Here is a 19,840-nt window from a genome sequence, read left to right on the forward strand (position 1 = left end):
GTCAGTTTTGTTAACTTTTCTGTTAAATGCAGGGGCAAAATGGTATTTTTGTATTAAATTGATTAAAATATGAATAAAAAATTAAAATTAAACTCTCTCTCCCCCTCTATCTCGATTTCTACTCCCCCCAAACTTGATTTTTTTTTTTTTTTTTATTTGATTTTCTTTTATTGTTTTTAAAGATATGATTTTTATTCTTTTTTTTGTTTTAATATAAAAATACCATTTTGCCCCTGCATTTAACAGAAAAAGTTAATAAAATTGACGGCAAGACCATTTGTCATAATGAAAGTGAAGTTAAGGGACCACGGGAATGATTTTGGAAATTGAGGGACTCAAATGCAAATCGGGTCTAAGTTCAGGGACTAATAAAACGATTAAGCCCAAGATTAATGCTGGTCCAATACATCAATCCACTACCTCAGAGAAAATCTTAGTTTGAGCTGGAATAGGTTTACACGGAGCAAATTGGAGTGCTCATGAACTCAGTCAGAACTCTTCAACTTATTTGGAGCCAGAAATATATCGGATTGACTTTGCTTTGCAAAGAGGCGTGAAAGCATGGAAATACCAAACACCAGAGTAATTTAGTGAACATAAACTATATAAGATATATAATGATAATGGTATGAGTAATATTTTATTTGATTAAAAAATTAATACAGACAGTAAGATGTTTTATTATCGTAAGTGCATGTAATTAACTCTGGCCAGTAGGTTTGGGAAAACCTACTGATGAGTGATGGTAACTTATTTTGTTTTAGCAGCAGAAAGTGTCTAGGCAGACACCTAGACGCTGTCTTTAATGGAAGCGCTGTAACCATTGTCATACTGTTTGCTCCAAAGCATAACTCCTCCATACTTTGGAGAACTCTTAATATTTGGAAGAACCTGTGACTTGAGAGCATCAGCAGGAATAAATCCACCACTCGGAGCAGCTTCAGGAGCTGCCGGTAGTCCCAAGAACACTTGTTTGGCTTCAGTCGACGTCCATTGGTTCCATGCACTTAAAAGGTTGGCAGCATTGTTGTTTGCAAATTGGCATGGAGGGTTGTTGTAGAATTGAACCCAGACATAGTCAAATAGGCCGGTTTTGATAGCACCGTCTAGGTGAGCATCAGGGAATGGACATTGTGGAGCTGCTGCTAACTTAGTGCCGCGCCCACTGAGTGACCTGGCAAGCTCATCCCAGAACTGGCCACCACCAGCTTCAATGTCAAAATCAATGCCATCCAAAACCGCGTCACCAAGGGGGCGTGAATCGGCCTGACCGCCTAGGAAGTTATTCCAAAGGTAATCAGCAACTTGCCTTGCATCATCAGCTGAAGTGAGAGAGTAGCTTCCTGCACCGCCTCCAATCGAGAGGAGGACTTTGATGTTCTTGGCTTGGCAAGCTTTGATGTCGGTGCTCAAACCAGTGCAGCCATTGGTACTTGGGTCACAGTGCCCAGCCAGGTTTAGCACTGGGGTTTGGCCGTTGCCAAAAGTAGATAGGAAAGCTATGTTCACAAATTGGTAGTTGCCTGTGTTACAAGTATCTGCCAAGGTGCCTTCATTGCCGTTTTGGCCCCAATAGATGGCAATCCCACCAGCTTGGGACGACTTGCATAAAGAAATGATGATCAAGAGGGACAAAGATAGGGCTGAGGCTTGTGTTTTGCTTAGTGCCATGTTGAATGTCTGTTTGGGTTCTTGTTTTGGTTCAAAATGCTTGCAGAGGGTGCATATTTATAGGTGAGTGGAAGGCTTTAGGGAAGAAAAGTATGACAGACGTGTCTTGTGGGCAACAAATTGGTGCCATTCTTCTGTGGGAAACTTACTGAAGTTATGTGGAAAATATAAACAAAATCTGGGTCCATGAAGTTTAGTCCAAGTTTCTTTTATTCATACAATGTTATATCCCGTCAATCAAGCTAATGAAAATTGACAACCCAGCTGACCGGGAAAGATAGATAGAAATAAAAACAAAGTTAGATAGATAGATACATAGACCTGTATGATATACGTCAATGTAGCCGTGTTAATTGCGTGGCCTTCAAATTTGACAAAAATCTGATAAACCGTCAAGCAAGGTTATGTAGTCAGGTAAATTTATGAGAGACAATCTAGAAGCAATACGTGGAGAATCAACACTGCCTTATCATCACATGTACGTTTGGACTGTCTGCTGTAACTAAATGGCATATGCTATATCCCAAGGAGCATAAATTCCCAGCACCATCCAAGAAGTTGCCAAATTATCTGGCTGCTTTGCTGTATATCTTGGACTTTAAGCGGTGGGAGACCGAGGACTTTGACCTAATTACAATGCTAGCAGTTTCCTGGTGCTTCCACAACATAAAGAAAATAATAAAGAAAATCATCTGCAAGGAGGACCAAGTGTACATGTAATCCGTTTCACCATTGCTCTAATGTTCTTCTGATTAACTTATTGTGATCAGCTTTTTGGTAAGAGAAAAAAAAGAGGGAGATTCATCATTATACCCAATATAGGGGCCCAAATTGTTGGCGAGATATATCCTATTCTATTTGGGTTTCATTTATTTTTCCTTTTGTATAGATATTATGTAATTAGGATTCCTCTTATTTCCTAATTCAACCCTACTAGGGTTTGTAACCTTGTATTATAAATACCTCCTTTCAGAGAATGAAATAAGATCTGAAAATATTCTACCATATTGTTTGACTCAAATTATAAAAATACCATATATGAAATGGAAACACACCAAAAGTCCATTCACAACATAAGAGCATCCGCAATGGGCTCCCTAAACCACCTCCTTAGACAAATTTTAGGGAGGAATTGTAAAAATGCAACTCCAACCATGCTCCATATCCACTTCCAAAAATAGGGAGTCCTCTAGGAGCTCCTAAATCTGAGGAGAGAGAAATGACTCCTAGTGGCTCCCTATAATTTAATGCTTTTTTATTTAATGAGTATTTCAAACCTTTATTTAATACTAACTATTTTTTATTTTATTTTTTAATAGAGATGGACCAATCAAAAAAGAGTTATAGCATTTATGACTCTCCAAATTAGGGAGTATGATTAGAGTTGAAATTTTTTAGAGAGATCCTAAAATAGCTTTCTTATATTTTTAGCTAAATTTTAGCTAAGAAATAGAGAGCATCATTGCGGATGCTCTAACAAAGATGATTTTAACTTATTTTAAATTACAAAACTACCATCGATTTCTTAAAACAAGCCCAATCCCAAAAGCTCATAAAAAACCCAAAATACTCAATAGGGTATCAAAGTAATTTAATAATCAAAATTTAAATTAAATAGAGCCATCTGCTATTTTTTAGGTAATTTTTGGGTATGTTTATAGAAATTAAATGGTGTAGGGTTTATTTATATTTTTTGTGTTAAGAATGTGTATATGACTAAATATCTCAAAAAAAAATTGATGAGAGAGATTATGTAAATGATGATTCTATGGAGTTTGGCTCTGTCCCCTGAAATGACGATGTCCAAAAGACGAGTTATCACCTTTGCAACAGACTATCAAGCAGACAGAGGGAAAAATATGTATCAAACTAGTAGAAGATATTCAAATTACAATTCATAATTTCATATGTATCAAACTATCAATGAGAAGATATTAGAGTTCTCTGACCGATTGCAGCCGGCAAGGGTTCTCTACAATCACATAATGTTCTACCATTGCAGTCAACATTCACAGTCCTTCCTTTAGTTTCTATCAGAAACTTGAATGCTTTAAGAAGTCCCAAGTGTGGGGCAAAATCTTGATACTAGTGGTTGGAGGCTCACAAGTCACCAATAATCTCCACAAGAACATATACCATCCTTGAAGTGGTGGAACCGATTAGTATCCCTGACAACAATTTCCCGTTTGGCTATTTTAGAGATGAGCTTAATAGCAATATGGCAATCTCCACAAACACGAAGATTCTTGGTAATTCTGATTGCCGTCCCGGGATCTGTATTCAGAATGGCAAAGACAATTGCCAACTTCTCACTGTGAACTGCAAGATGGCATTCCTTCTCCTCCTCCTCGACATCATGAAGAGCTGAATCAGTCTCAGGAACATAACCTAACTCCTTCATTTTCCCTACCAAAACATCTAATTCTTCATATATCTCTTTAGACTCAGGATGTGATCTGTCACCAGCAAGAAAAGTGTGAACCTGATCTTTGAGCTCAACATTGCTGACACCGGGTATTTTCTTGATTCCTCTGCTCTTCATTATTGATCGCACAGTTGTGACATCTTGCCATCTACCAGCTTTTGCATAAATGTTTGATAACAGGACATAATAGCCTGACTGCTCTGGAGCCAATTCGAAAAGGCGATCAGCGGCTAGAAGTCCAACATTCATGTTAGAGTATACCCGGCAAGCACTAAGCAGAGCACCCCACACTCTTTCATTAGGCTCCAGAGACATCTGTTTGACAAAACTATATGCCTCATCCACTCTCCCAGCACGCCCTAAAAGATCTACCATGCAAGCACAGTGTTCTATCCTAGGCTCTATCCTGCACTCCTCGGTCATCAATTTAAAGTAATACTGCCCCTCTTCTAACAATCCAGCATGGCTGCAAGCCGCCATAACTGATACAAATGCAATTGAATCAGGACTCACGCCTGAGTCTTGCATTTTCCGAAAAAGTGCCACAGCATCATGACCTTGTCCACACCTGCCATATGCAGACATCATGGAAGTCCACGATACAACATCCTGAAATTTCATCGCATCAAACACTTCTCTTGCATCTTGTAAACATCCACACTTTGCATACATGTCAATCAATGCATTCTCCAATAACAAATTTGGCCTAAGTCTCTTTCTCTCAACATATTCATGAATTCGCTTCCCTAACAACAGAGCTGAAAGATCCCCACAAGCAGGAAGAATGCTGGCGATTGTGACTGCATCAGGTTCTATCCCACTCACCTCCAACTGTAAGAAAAGATCAACTGCTTCACCAGGCATTGAATTATTCACATACACTGCTATCATCACATTCCACGAAACCAAACCCTTTTTAGCCAATTTCATAAACATCTCCTTAACATACAAAACATTGTCAGCTGAAGTATTAGTCACAGCCGGGAATAGGCTAGCCATGGTGCCAGCATCTGGTTTAAGCTTGAATGCCTCCATTTCCCTACAAACTTCTATTGCATCATTAAAACGTCCATTTTGCGCATACCCAGCGACAATAGAATTACAAGAAACCACATCTCTGCAAGGCATCTGATCAAGAACGCTCCGAGCTTCCACTAAACAACGGCATTTGCCATACATAGCAATCAGACCATTTCCAATAAACAAATTCATGTCAAGGCCAACTTTCACAACAGCGCCATGAATTTGCAACCCGACCCACAAATTATCTGACCCAGAACATGCCTTTAGGACACAAGGGTATGTATAATTATCAGGGTCAAAACCATTGTGAGACATAGATTTGTAAACAAGAAGAGCATCGTGGTACAAATGGTTGTTTACATAGCTCCTGATCATGACATTAAAGAAGACGACATTCTTCTCAGGAATTCTATCGAATAGGTGGCGTGTGATTCTTGGTTCTCCGCAGGCAGCATAAGCTCTCATGAGCTTGATACCTAGTGATGCGTCCGAGCGGAGACGTTGATTGACAACGATGCTTGAATGGAGTTCCTTCAACGTTCTGATATCTGGGTCTTGGTCCAATATTTTACCAAACACTTGAGCTGCAAGAGCTGGGTCCCGAGGGGCAGGTTCGGCTTTTCTGATCGATGATGTCAAGGCTTGTAGTTGTTTGGCAGTTGAGAATTGGCGGGAAATGGGAGTGACGACTTTCATGAATTGGAGTGTGGTGTTTGTGAAAATGGGTTTAGTTCAGTTCAGTTTAGTTTAGACTCGCATGTTGAAGACTCTGTCTGAACCCCTCCCCTAACAGAAAGCAACACTAAGCAGAAAAAAAAAAATCACATCTTTTTTATTAATTTTTATGCAGTTCAAATTCATAAATGTATAGAGCTGAGCAAATGAAATATGCGCTCAGTGATAACCAGCGGCTCTTTCATCTCGCATGTCGCTAAAAGAATAAAAGAACCATTTTACAGAAAATTGGTAATAAAGTTAGAGTTAAAAAGAAAAGTTGCACTTCAATGAACTGGTTAAGTTGAGCTGCTCTTGGTTAGACTTTGCATATATATGCTTCCAGTGTCTATTTGGCAAATGCTCGGAGGAGAATTCACATCATTGCATTGCAGCTCCATTTCACTGGTCATCCTGAAACAATGCTTTAGAAACAGAACCACCGCATGACTCATTGCCATAGTCTTTATCATCAAAGCAGCTGCCCTGTTGGCATGAACGTTTGTTTCCTGACATTGGGGTTTCACATACTCTGTCATCACAGGAACCTCTATGGTCCTTCCTTTTAAACCGCTTTCGATGAGGATTCGACTTTTGTTTCGATGCCTTCGGCTGTTTTGGGGCCCAAATTCTCTGCAAATCAGGCACCCCTCTCGTAAAAGAAGCAAATCTCCGAGCTCTCTCTCTCCTCTCTTGGGCTTCAATTAATTTGTGAGCATGCTCCCTTTGTTTAATCTCTTGGGCACTGGGTCTTGCATTATCAATTTTCAGTGGACGAAGGGGCTCATCTTCTGCTGATACTGATTCATTGATTCCGTTATTTTCATCCACTTCATCTCTCTCTGGTTTTTCTCTGTAGGATTGATTGCTATCCTCACTGTTGAGTAAATTATTAGGGGGTTCCTCATCAGCAAACAGCAACAAATCCATTTTTGTATAGATTCTGTGAACCACATCTTCAAGTGTCTCACAGTACCTGAAAATTTGGGAATTCAAAGATTAGTCCATCCACTTAATCTTCCTTCTTCAAACACAAATGCAGCGCCTGCACATTTACTTGTGGAAAACTAATGACAGAGGAATGGATTATGTAAGTTCCATCACCTCAACGATCATACTGTAGACTAATATGTTATTGCAAAAGCTGTATACGTATTCCACACTCATTCAGAGAAACATAGGTAAGATGTGCATAACTGGCCTATATCTTGCAAATCTACACTAAGAAGGAAATACACTTAATTCATCTAGAATAATAAAGAAAGCTTCTTTCCTTAAATCTTGCATAATTGCACAGGTACATAAGACAGCATTTGTTAGATGAGTAATAATATCCCACAGGAAAGTGGAACAGTGGCACCGGAAATGCGTATTTCTTGAGATATGAACAATAGATTGGATGTAGTGTGCTCTGGCCTTCAAGACAAAGCCATGAAGTCTCAAAAAAGCATTCATCCACTTATTGAGTTTTCAACATCCATTATAGAAGGTAAAGATTAAAAACTCATTACCTGCATTTTATGATATTTTCAACGTAATCATCTATGCTCCAGTTGCCAAAGAAGCCTCCATCCAGATGACACCGAATTTTCTCCAAAAATGAGCAAATATGTTTTACAAACTTCTGTTTCATAGACTCCGCAATACTTGCACCAACCTCTAACTGTAGTATCTCCATCCGGAAAAATATCTGCAATTCATATCTAGTACTCGTGAAGGAAAAGTGAACATAAGCGGAGACAAATTTTCACAATAGTTGAGATATAACTGGATTAATGCATAATACAAAAATTAGTTAAGTGATAAATAAGAAAGGATACTCTCGAACTATTTTTCCTGAAGTAAGTCCTTCAGATTCTGAACCAGATGCTTTAAAAGATAGACCGCTGCTTTTGTGCCTTGCATTGATATCCTTGGGATCTCTCAGTAAAAGTTTTAACACCTCAGCAGCAACCAAATCATCAGTATCACCAGATTTTACAAGAGGAGTTCGACTCTCTGAAAGGGGTTCTTTGTCACGCTTTTGCTTTAACCAATATATGGATGAATTCACAAGCCGATATGCCAAAGCCCCCAAGTCCACTGCTTCATATTCAAGTCCTTGTTGGATCTTATTGGATAGATTACTGAAAAAGTCTTCCGAGGTTTCTGATCTAAATTCCAGAGCAGCTTCATCCTGTATTCCGGAAGCCACAGTTAAAGAATTTTCTCCAACTGAAGCAGATGAAGGAACTGGCTGTTCACTCTCTTGGTGCAAGTTATCCAACCTATCGTCCATCTCTTTTTTATTGGGCTGGAATGTCTGGGATTCTTTCTCCATTATGAGGCTAGACTTTTTAATCTGTTTCATCCAGCATTTCAGAAATCTCATCTTTTTTGAGTTATTACATTCCCTGACAAAGTAAACCTCTTCCAAACCTAGCTCTGTGTGTTCAAATGCTGCCTTACAGAAGGCACTCCATGTGAGGTCTTGTAGCAAATTTGATTTTCTTTTGTTATTCCGCTTCCTTCCATCCTTGCCTGCAGAATGCTTATTAGATGGTGAAGGCCCAGTTTGATTCAAATCAGCATTCGGTTTGCAAATCTCATTGTTCATCTTTGGACTTAATTGGTCCACATTTCCTCCACCATTATCATACACTTTTTCCTGAGGGTGAAATCCTTCATCCACAATAAACAGCAGAGCTGAAGAAACTGTGAAGGGCTTAAGGATTCCCGTATATGATACACCACTGTCATTTGAAAGAGACACTAATGCTCCCTGACCATCCCTATATAAGAAACTCAAGAGAATCTCCCAAATCGGTGCCCATTTTCTCTGCGCAATCTCACCCAAGTCCATTTGTAGCATCTCAAGAACCTTATCTGCAAAAAGATTGACAGAACTTTCTTCTCCATCTTTACCAGGTTTTTCCGAAACTTCACTTACAAGAAGAGGATCAGATAAGTGCCCCTTGAATTTCAAAAACTCATTGTACTTTTGCAAAGCCTTAACCTGGAATTTTGTCACACCACTGCCAAAATTTTCCCAGAACATTTTCTTCAGTTCATCACCTCTTGGTTGTGAATTCATGATTTCCAGGGAAAAGAAAACATCGTCTGCTGTATTTCTAGGAAACATCTTCAAATCAACCAATTTAAGATCACAAAACTTGCATTCCAAAGGCTTCCCGATAACATCTAATATCTCGAGACTCAAATGTGTGTTGACTTTCTTATGACAATCATTACAACCAAAAAACTTCGGTGAAATCCCAATCTCTGGATAAATCAATCCAAAAGGAACAAGAGCAGAACCAAGAACAATTGAATCCGTCGAACAAAATCCCCATCCCAAACTCCTAATCCCACTCTTGAGAAACCCAAATCGCATCCTATCCTCATCATTCCCAACCTTATCCTGACCACATTCTAAGTCGTACCTGACATCAACCCAACCACATTGAATATCTCGACTGACAAATGCATTATTTACATTCTCAAATAAACTGCGAAATCTCTTGCAAAACACATTCACATTTTCCAAAGACTCATCATCCACTCCCAAATTCAGGAATTCTGACAAACAGTTTACAGACATACAAAGGGGCGAAAACAAAACAACTAGATTAGACCTTACAGCAACAGAATCACAATTTGAAAACATACCCGTGGCTGAATCACAGATCACGGGGTCCCAGGCATAGTCATGCACGAGCTGGCGCAAGGAGGCGGCAAGGCACGAAGCCCGGGGCGTAGAGGAATTAGGCAATGTTGGGTCTTGGTGAAATGCGGGGAGGGAATTGAGGGCTTGGGAGAGGGAAACTAAAGTGTGGGTAGGGAGATGAAAAGAGAGGGAGAGAGAAGTGGGGAGCTTGGAGGAGGAGAGCAGTGGAGAGAGAGATGAAAAGAAGAGTCTGAAGGCAAAGAGAGAAGAGGAGAGTGGAGGGAAGGAGAGAAGGGTTTTAATGGAGGAGAGGAGAGAGGTCAGAAATGGGGTTGGGTCTTGGAGATCGAGCAGTGGGTTTAGGTCTACGAGGAGCACTATGCGCTGCGTTTGGCTGTAGTCGGTGATTGGGTCACCGGAGTATGGATCAGATGCCATTGTATTTTTTTTTTTCACACAGAGAAAGAGACAGACTTTGGCTACAGAGAAGAAGTGGGGTGAAAATGAGGAATTAAGGGAGAGGCGGAAGCAAAAATACGACGTCGTTTCCAGGAGAAAAACGACGGCGCAGAAGACGCTTGGGCGGGAAACCAAAATTTGGCGGCAAGGAATGTTCCTGATCTGATTTAAAGTGAAGGGAGGCCCATAAGGCCCAAGGTACTGTACTGTACTATAGCCCACTTGGCTGATTTGGGCCAAACGGCCCATCTCAATTCTCTATTTTCTTTTGGCTTTTTATCACAAATGGTCCTTGACGTTTACGAAATTATCTTTTTGTGACACTAATAGTCCTTAACGTTTAAACTTTTTATCACAAATGGTCCTTGCTGTCAAAAATTCTGTTAAGTGTATGATGTGGAAGATAAGTGGAGCCCACATGTACAATCATATCGTGACATGTGGATTAAATAAATAAATAAATAAATTTTTTTTTTATGAAAATCCATTAAAAAACCATTTAGCCTCTCTCTCTCTCTCTCTACTCTCTAAATGGTTTTTTTAATGAATTTTCATAATAAAAAAATATTTATTTATTTATTTAATCCACATGTCACGATGTGATTGTACATGTGGGCTCCACTTATCTTCCACATCATACACATAACATAATTTTTGACGGCAAGGACCATTTGTGATAAAAAGTCCAAACGTTAAGGACTATTAGTGTCACAAAAAAACCTCAAGGACCATTCGTGATAATTTCGTAAACGTCAAGGACCATTTGTGATAAAAAGCCTTTTCTTTTTCTTTCTTTTTCAGTTGAAAAAAAAAGGTAGCATTTGTTGTGTTGTGCTGCTCTATACTACCCCAAACTCAAAGATGGAAGGAGATAATGAGCCTGGTCTGCTCTGTTTCAAACTCTCTCTTCAAACCTGAAAGCTGCAAACTTCTACCTCAAATTCTCAAGTCTAAATTGGGTATTAATTAAAAAATAGAATCATGTACACCATTTCTGTTTCTCAGTTCATCATCTTCTCTTGTACGCCTTCCTCAATTTTTCCAAGATACCCAACTCCTTATCCTTCACTTTTACCAAAAATAACCCCATATCCCCTCACTCACTCTTCAAGAAAGCTCTCAGTCTCAGTATTTTCAAAGCCCTCTGAGGCAGAAGAAGAGCTCTCAGCCCCGGAGGACGAGTGGCTGAAGAGGCTACCGGACAAGAAGAAGCCTATGTACTCTCACAGCCTCCCTTGCATTGAGGCCTGGCTTAGGAACTTGGGGTTTTACCAGAGCAAAGAGGACCGGGCCGTTTGGCTGGTTGAGAAGCCAGAGTGGCAGGCCCAGCTCTCACTCGACGTCACCGATCTCTATGTAAGGTTGGTGTTCTGTTTTCTCAGCCGGGTTTCTGCTATTTTGTGTTTTTGAGATTGGCTGTGTTCGTGCGAATGTGTTTTAGTTTGAGTATTGGATGCTTGATTGGTTGGTGGTGTAGTTAGGGTTTTAGAGATAATTTTCTAGAAAAAAGTTCATGAATTTAATGAGATTCAAAATAAATTTATACACTTTACACTTTGTTTTGTTGTGATTTCTCGCCTGGTTGTTGGGCATGGGTCAAATTGAGTTAAACATATTTTATGTTGGAGGTTAAGTGCTTACACTATTAATGATGCAAGAGACGATTGAATTGGATATTGAATTTTCACTGAAGGAGTAGCATACATGGTGAATTTTTGCTGTGAGACTAGTCTACTCTCAAATGGTGTAAATGCTACCTAAAGTAGAAACTTGTTTTGGAACCAAAAATTTGGCTCAGCGCGACTGGGATTGCAGGCAATAGTGTCTATTCTCAGAAATTTGGGAAAGGTGTCAACTTTTGGTTACAAGGCTCCCCTGAAACTATAGAATAGGAATGGTATGACTCTTGTGCTATGAATGGTAGGAGAGTTTAGGATTGGATATGCTGCTAAGTCTCCTTATCACATCCAAAGGTTCTTGAATAGTCAATTGACACTGTCCACTTGATGCCGTGGGATAGTTATACAGGATAGGAAATGGTGGACATGGTTGAAAGTGGGAAGCTTGAGGTTGTGGGAAGAGATGGAGGTGAAAACAGGGTAGACGAATGGCTGAATACTTGGAAGTGTTCATATTACCCAGCACTGGCTCTAGGTTTTCCCATTCACGTGGCTCTGTATCCTCCTTTCTTTTCTTCTTGATGATGCTCTATTTTTTTTCTAAACATTTTTGTTATATCAAATGTTACCGCTGTTGGATACTGCACTGGTGATGCAGGTATCTAAAGACTGGACCGGGTAATCTTGAAAAGGATGTGGAAAGGAGATTTAGTTATGCACTGAGCAGAGAGGACATCGAGAATGCAGTGCTTGGAGGACCTTGAGGACAACAGAGATTGCTCCTGCTGGCCTGGTTGTTTGCTCCTCTGAATTTATTGAGCTCCCTGAAGGCACTGATTACTTCATTGGTTGATGGACTTGTGTGAATAGGTTACTTTCTATTCTTATGAAAGTACCTATCAGCGTATCCATACGAGAACTTTGAGATAAATAATGTGCTATTTGTTAGTTGTAACTTAAACTAGTTGTGTGATAAGAGCCTTTGTGATCAGAAGAATCATTATTTTAGGTTAGAGCTAGGGAGGTGCTTAGTGGTGCAAATGCTGTAGACAATTTTCAAATTGAATGTATACTTCGTTTGGTAATAATTGAATGTATACTTCTCTTTTATTAAATCCTGGATTTTATTTTCCTTCTCTTGAGTTTCACATATCCTGCAAGAAATGACTCTGTTCTCCACTAAGTAGCCAATTATTTTTCATTGCCTTACGGCCGGGATTCAGCTACACAACCTAGAATATGATCTCCCAATCCTCATCTCCTCCCCCCACTTTGCACTTCTCCAAGCTAGCAATTATTGTAATAGTTTGCATCAATCCTGCGTTTCATCATGTTTCATCTCTCTGCTACCCCATCGATACACTCAATGTGATTCTGCAGATTGGAGATGAGACCAGTATTCCTTGACAAGCTGCCCAAATAGCGAGTCTTCCCTTTTCATTAACTTCATTGGCTCATCATACTCCACTATTTGTCCTGAAATAGATAAAAGCATTCCCTACAGTTTTTTCTGGTATTTCTTGAACAATTATGATTGAATAAAACAGGCGTATATTCTCTGCTTGGGTGAGAAGGATATTTAAAAGAGAGGATATCCCAGGAAAGAAAACAGAGGAGATAGAGAAAGTGAAGCTCACCGTCGCTAATGGCTAGAACCATTGTGCAATCCATCACAGTCGGTATCCTGTGAGCTATCGTAATCACGGTACAATCTGCAAATTCGGTCCGTATAGTTTTCTGCAGAATCATATCAGTGGCGTTGTCGATTGATGCTGTTGCTTCATCAAGCACAAGTACCCGACTTCTCCTCAAAAGAGCACGCCCCAAACAGAACAATTGCCTTTGTCCCATGCTCCAATTTGATCCATCATCTACAACTGCAAAACAGGTCAATCAGTCGCTGCTATTGATCACAATTAACAGGAAAAATTGCACATCACACACTGATATATCAAAACTTACCTGAGGAGTCTAAGCCACCTTTCTCCTGAACAGCATCTCGAAGCTGACACTTCCCAAGAACCTTCAAAATGTACAGATAACTCTTTGCTTAGTTCAAATTTGCAACCATACTTTCAACATTCAAAACCGAATATTACAGAAAACAAGCATTATAGAACTTGACTAGTACCTCCCATATTTCCTGGCCTGAACGTTGAGATAAGGGATCCAAATTGTATCTCACAGTCCCATTGAAGAGAGTCGGATCTTGAGGTATTATTCCAAAACGTGACCTCAGATCATGAAGTCCGATTGTAGAGATGTCAATGCCATCAACTATAATCTTCCCACCGGCTGGCTCCACCAGACGAAACAGAGCACCAATGAGAGTCGACTTCCCACTGCCAGTTCGACCAACAATACCAATCTTGTGTCCTCCTTCAAAAATGCAACTGATCCCACGAAGAACAAGTGGTGTATCTGTCCTATATCTGATCTGTTTTGATATCAAAATTATCAGTAACCTTCTTTAATACTAGCCGTAGTTAGTTTTAACACTACAGCAACCAATGTATACCTGCAAATTTTGTATCTCCACTTTACCTATGTCCGGCCAATTGGCTGGGGGACGGTTTCCTTCTACTATTTCAGGGGCTTCACTCGGTATATGCGTGTATTGATTTAGTCTTTCAACAGAAATGATGTAATTTGCTATAGTGCACTGGTTCTGAATGGAATACATCAAGGAAATGTTCAACGAAAGACCATAAGAAAGTGTCATTCCAATGAATCCTGCAGTGTCACAGTATTAGTAATTGGTACAAGTCCATAAGAGATGACTAAATTACTAGTAGATAGCAACAACGACAGGAGAATTTTAAAAAGCTTACCAGAGCTAAATGTTCCAGGAGGAAGCACACTCATGCAGAGTGCTGTAGAAGCAAGAACTGCCGCGCTAATGATTTCTAACCGTTGGATAAACCATTCATTTGCCGAAAAACTGTGGAAAAAAGGACTTGCATTCGTGTCAATGATGTCAAAATTCTTCACCAAGAACCGCTCTTCTTTATTGAAAGCTCTTATTGTAATGGCTCCTGAGACAGACTCCGCTAGATGGTTTGCGACAAAGGACTTAGTTGTGCCATTGATCCGCATCAACTCTTTTGCAGTGGAAAAGTAATATTTCTGAAAATAAGAAATGTTGTATCATCACTACTCATAACATGCAGATAACATCTGCTAGCCGGTTAAAGGAATATAGCTTTGGCTTAGCATTACCTGTAGGTGAATTGCCAGATAGACCATTGGTATGCAGACCAAAAGAACTTGCCAGCTAACAACAGCAAGTACTACGAGATTGGAAGAAGCATTGATGGCAGCCCCACAAGCAAAGACTAAGTTGAATGGAATATCGAGATCTACGATACTCAGATCAGATGAAACCTATACGAGAAAAGGTGTACGTAAAAGTATTAGCTCCTTGAATTCCTCCTAACATATAACCAAACTTTCTGTTTGAAAATGCCTACCCGACTAAGTATCCTTCCCAGAGGTGTTGAGTCATAAAAAGACGTAGGTGCACGGAAAAGGGAGTTTAGTAGCTGTGAGAATAAAGACTTTGATGCCTCAAGACCCAAAACAACTGTTGTAAGAGACCTGAACAGTAAAAGAAATGTTGCAGAAAATCCAATCAACAAGTAAACCACGATCAATCGCAAGGTGCTAACATTGGGATTATCAACATTAGTAGCCATCCAATAGTTCTGTACTATCTGACTAATAACGAAAATGAGGTGTAAAAAAACTGCCGTTGAGAAGTACAAGAGCCCACTCTTCTGTTTCAGATACTGTATGAATGGCTTCAAACCAATGTCTCCTGTTTCTTTCTCTTCTTGTTTGATCAATTGGTTTCCTTTAGATGCTCTAAGTTGCTTTTCTACATACTTCTTCTTAATCTCTCTGTATGACATTGTACTTTTGGCAGAAGTGGCATCTGCAAGCCTTTCAGAACCAGCAGTTTCTTTGTGTGCATTGACAAGGTCTTGAAATTCTTGGCTTGAAGCCAATAGATGGTGATAAGGAGCTGCATGTAGAATTTCCCCATCTAACATCAACTGTCAACAGAATATAACTTAAAGTTAATAGCTTCTGCTTGTTAAATAACTATCGAGTCTTATCGAGAGCATGATTAGTGTTTGAAAGACAATGCATAAGTAAGTAAGTCTATAACCCTCTTAGGTTGAATGACAATGCTTTCTGGGCTGAAGGGTACTTGGGATAGGAAATTTATAGTAAATGATTTATCTTACGAAATAAAATAAAAAAGAAAATGGAAAAATAGCCTAGAATTGAAAGTAGACTAACCAAAACAGAATCAAATGCTGGCAGGAAATCAACTTGATGGGTCACAAGCAAGACTGTCTTCCCTGAAAGTGCTTCCATAACATATTCCTGCCAATGTGAAAGTTAGCTTTCACCAAAAGCCAAAAGTTAATCAACAAAGGCACTGCCTGTGTTAGGGAAAGTGTGTTTACATTGAATAAGTTTGTAGCAGTATGTGCATCAACAGCACTGAATGGATCATCCAAGAGATATATATCAGCATTCTGATAGAGAGCACGGGCAAGTTGAATACGCTGCTTTTGACCACCGCTCAGATTGACCCCTCTCTCCCCTATTTCAGTTAGGTCACCATAGGGAAGTAGCTCAAGGTCCTTTACAAGTGAACATCTCTCAAGTGTCTCTCGGTATCTTTGACTAGCCATAGCAGAACCAAATAAAATGTTTTCTTGTATTGTCCCTGTCTGGATCCATGCTGTTTGAGAAACATAAGCAATCTTTCCCAAAGCTTGAATCTGAAAGTCACAACGAGAATTTTATTATGATACTTTTCTATATCTTTTCTTTTTCAAAGAAAGATAGCGACAAGATTGGCCTGACTTAAGCTGCAAGGTGATATCAGTTGAGAGAGTTCTCACAAAACTTAATTGTATTTTCTAGTTATCAAGCGAAAATAAAAAATCAAGCAACTTACATTTCCTGCAACGTTTGGAACTTCTCCGAGAATTGCAGCTAGAAGGCTTGATTTGCCTGAGCCGACTTCTCCACATATAGCCACCCTTTCACCAGGCCTAATATCTAAACTTATATTTCTCAGAGTGATTTTCGATAAATTCTCCTCCCATGAGAAACTAGCTGACTTGATAATAATAGAGTGGTTTACATTCTCCAAGTTGCTCTTCCACACATTTGTATTCTGCAGTTCTGGTGCCTCAAGGAATTTTACAATGCGTTCATATGCAACCTTGGCTTGAATAACAACCCCAATAACCTCAGGAATAGATCTAATGGGGTTCTGAACAAGGCGTAAAGTTGCTACGAAAGTGAAAACATTATTTGCATGCAATGGAACCTTGAGAAAGTAACATGCTCCAAATGTTGCAGCAGAGACCAGAACAGGAGATGACCAAAACAGATAGGTATTATATGCTTTTCTTAACTGCACTACAGACAACCATTTCTGCTCCTCCTTCCTTAATTTCTCTATTGCATTTTTTAAATGGGTTTCCCATGCATATAGCTTCAACACCTTCATGTTCACAAGTGCCTCAGAACTAGCCTTCAGTCTTTCATCTTGGGCCACCATAAGCTTACTCTGAAACTTGTGTTGCAACTTAGCAAGTGGAGCATTGCAAACCAGAGTCAAAACTATCACCACCAATGATGCAAATGTAGCTAGTCCAACGGCACAGAAAAGAATTACCAATGCAAGACAGAGCTGGAGGATAGTTGTCCAAGTTTGATGGAACCAAAATGGGAATTCACCAATCCTATAAGCATCCACTGTAACATAGTTCATTATCTCACCACCTGAGTGTATCAACTTAGCAGCATTAGACAATCTCAATTGCTTCTTGTAAATGGCTGCAGTGAGCAAAGACCTAATTTTCATACCAATAAGCCTGGATCGGAAGTACCACTGCCTTTGCGATAAGGATTCTATGGTCTTTGATAGGAAAAGTGATAAGGTTAACACATAACCTTCATATCTGAAACTTTCTTTTCCCTCAGCAACCAAAATGAAGGCATTAAGCAGCAGAGGAGCAGCAGAGAGAGTGAGTATCTTTAGCAAAGCAAAGAAACCGGACAGGAAAATCTCTTTCAAGTGGCATATGATAATTGTCTTCAGTACTGAAGGTTGGGAAGAAGGTTCAATTTGTGTCTGTTGGTTCAGTTGCTCCAAGAACTTCAAGTAACAACTTTCTGCTCGATCTTCCTTGCGCAACTTGGGTATATCTTCGTCATCTATAGTTTTCTCCCTACCGTTTTTCATCAATGAATTTAGCCACCAAAGTGAGGCTTTACTGAAAAATCCAGCTTTGCTAAATGGGGTAACGTGGTCATCTTTACTAATCTGATTGGTCTCACCATTCAGAGGCATATAAAGGTTATTGCTATCGAGGCTTGAATAACCATCATCATATTTATAGCCCTTATAAACAGATAACAGCAGCAATGTTGCTGCTGGAAATGACAGGACATCTAAAACAGTCTCCACAGAAAATTCTTTTCTGAAAATGACCGAAAACAGCGATAGAGCATAGACAATTCCAGAAAACAAGAATGCAAGGATAGACAGCAGCCTTGACGGTTGTCTTGGAAGTTGTTTTCCCCGGATGCTTATAGTTAAACCAACTAATAACCATGTGAAGCCTTGACACAAAGTAAGTAGCCACCAAATCAAAGGCAAAGCAGTATGTGTATTCCTCAGCTTCTCTTCTAAAGTCCAGATGCCCAAGAACAAGTACACAATTCCAAGGCAGCCACTAACAATGGCAGAGACCATTGGCAAACCCGAAAAGCCTTGAAATCGGGGAGGAATGTGAACAGCTTTTGATGAGGACTCTGCATCCATCGGCACCTCAACTGTCTTGAAAGCCTTTTGAATAGTGGAAGGGCCCTGAAGAAAACTCTAATTGGAAATGAGCATAGTAGTCAAGTGCATGCTTGCATGTCAAAATATCCTGACAGAAAATTGAAGACGAATATGATATTGTAACATCAGAATGAGCATAGTATCATATGTACTCACATAAAACTAATATTGGATCTCTAATTGGAAATGCAAATATTAATAAAACTTGTCCTATATAATTAATTAATTTGTCTCATTCAATTAAATTAAGACTCATTGGACCTAGCTAGTTAGCAATGAATCATAAAATGAAAAGATATCATAATATATATGTGTGTGTGTGTGTGTGAATTATTTCAAGCTGATCTGTAGTTGTGGAATTTGTTGTTGAAGCTACAGAAGGGTATGGCCAAAAACTGGAAAAAGATATGAAAGAAGGCATCCCCCACCCATCCACGTATATTGTAAGGTCCAAGCCATTAACTGATCAACCACCCCAATTAATGGTTCTGTGATCTGCAAAAATGCAGAGCATTGAAGAGGTTACATATTCATTTGTCCATCGATCAGGAGCAACCCGGGCCTCCAGTCCCATCTAAACAAAGCATGCAGTTCATCCAACTGCACCCCAATTTAATTCAGAAGATGCACACAGACATGACCTGTTTTTATCTTTTATTTTCCTCTTTTCGCCAAGTTTAGATTATGCATGCCGTTGAGGCATTTGTTTATTAATCATTCATTGTCTAGTGTGAGGATCATACTGCTACGTAGTATTACTAGTCTAACATATTATAATATGGATATACGACAAAATTAATAAATAAATACACATTCATTATATAGATCATAACTATTTATTTTAATATACAACCGACAGGATCTGAAAAATATAGTAGTGCTAGTAGTAGATAGAAGATTTAGATACAGATCACCATCATTTTTAATTTGTCATATCATATATCATTGCTGCATGCTGCTACCACCCAATACCCAATCTTATAATTACTCTGTTTTGGCCCTTGTCCTGCCCCTTACTTTTCATGCTTTTCACCTTTTTTTTTTCTTTTTTTCTGCCATGCATAATTAATAAAGGGTTGAGATTGAGCTGGTCTCAAATCTCAGTGATTCCATAATGACTGTTAGCCATAATGATGTAAAAGTGATTCCTTCTGTTTTCCCCCTCTGTTATTTGTTAGATGTGAAATAATGAACAGGAACAAATAAACTCAACCCACACTTATTGATAGGTGAGCATTTCATGTGTTTATATATAACTCAAGTACAGAGTTAACAAGTTTATATGGAGACAAACTTTTTACAAGATAATTATCAATAAGGTATTTATTCTATACAAGATAACTATAACAGATAAAGCTTAGCATCAGGAGATCACGTCAAGTCTAGATTAAGTTTATCAACATAGT

General features: G+C 39.3%; 5 protein-coding genes across 5 annotated transcripts; 1 reads left to right on the forward strand and 4 right to left on the reverse strand.

The window, feature by feature from the left end:
- Nucleotides 1-613: 613 nt before the first annotated feature.
- Nucleotides 614-1,714, reverse strand: LOC110767695 (acidic endochitinase-like). The gene has a single exon (XM_021971315.2). It carries the CDS (start codon nucleotides 1,669-1,671, stop codon nucleotides 790-792), a length of 882 nt encoding a protein of 293 aa, XP_021827007.2. The 5' UTR covers nucleotides 1,672-1,714; the 3' UTR covers nucleotides 614-789.
- Nucleotides 1,715-3,494: 1,780 nt separating this feature from the next.
- Nucleotides 3,495-5,826, reverse strand: LOC110767692 (Tetratricopeptide repeat (TPR)-like superfamily protein). Its single transcript, XM_021971311.2, has one exon. It carries the CDS (start codon nucleotides 5,813-5,815, stop codon nucleotides 3,779-3,781), a length of 2,037 nt encoding a protein of 678 aa, XP_021827003.2. The 5' UTR covers nucleotides 5,816-5,826; the 3' UTR covers nucleotides 3,495-3,778.
- A 104-nt stretch (nucleotides 5,827-5,930) lies between these two features.
- LOC110767691 (LIM domain protein) lies at nucleotides 5,931-10,012 on the reverse strand. Its single transcript, XM_021971310.2, has 3 exons — nucleotides 7,654-10,012; nucleotides 7,345-7,536; nucleotides 5,931-6,809 (listed from the first exon to the last, which is right to left on the reverse strand). Exons 1-3 carry the CDS (start codon nucleotides 9,915-9,917, stop codon nucleotides 6,236-6,238), a joined length of 3,030 nt encoding a protein of 1,009 aa, XP_021827002.2. The 5' UTR covers nucleotides 9,918-10,012; the 3' UTR covers nucleotides 5,931-6,235.
- Nucleotides 10,013-10,759: 747 nt separating this feature from the next.
- On the forward strand, nucleotides 10,760-12,672 carry LOC110767687 (tRNA dimethylallyltransferase). Its single transcript, XM_021971303.2, has 2 exons — nucleotides 10,760-11,299; nucleotides 12,216-12,672. Exons 1-2 carry the CDS (start codon nucleotides 10,920-10,922, stop codon nucleotides 12,319-12,321), a joined length of 486 nt encoding a protein of 161 aa, XP_021826995.1. The 5' UTR covers nucleotides 10,760-10,919; the 3' UTR covers nucleotides 12,322-12,672.
- On the reverse strand, nucleotides 12,165-18,672 carry LOC110767686 (ABC transporter C family member 10-like). The gene is made up of 11 exons (XM_088249058.1): nucleotides 16,533-18,672; nucleotides 16,033-16,353; nucleotides 15,863-15,949; nucleotides 15,028-15,612; nucleotides 14,777-14,941; nucleotides 14,389-14,683; nucleotides 14,076-14,290; nucleotides 13,689-13,994; nucleotides 13,520-13,580; nucleotides 13,195-13,434; nucleotides 12,165-13,033 (listed from the first exon to the last, which is right to left on the reverse strand). The coding sequence occupies exons 1-11, from the start codon at nucleotides 18,411-18,413 to the stop codon at nucleotides 12,921-12,923; spliced, it is 4,269 nt and encodes a 1,422-aa protein (XP_088105184.1). The 5' UTR covers nucleotides 18,414-18,672; the 3' UTR covers nucleotides 12,165-12,920.
- Between the last annotated feature and the right edge of the window lie 1,168 nt (nucleotides 18,673-19,840).

This window comes from Prunus avium, chromosome 2 (assembly GCF_965620075.1).
Source record: "Prunus avium chromosome 2, drPruAviu1.hap1.1, whole genome shotgun sequence".
Classification (NCBI taxonomy): domain Eukaryota; kingdom Viridiplantae; phylum Streptophyta; class Magnoliopsida; order Rosales; family Rosaceae; genus Prunus; species Prunus avium.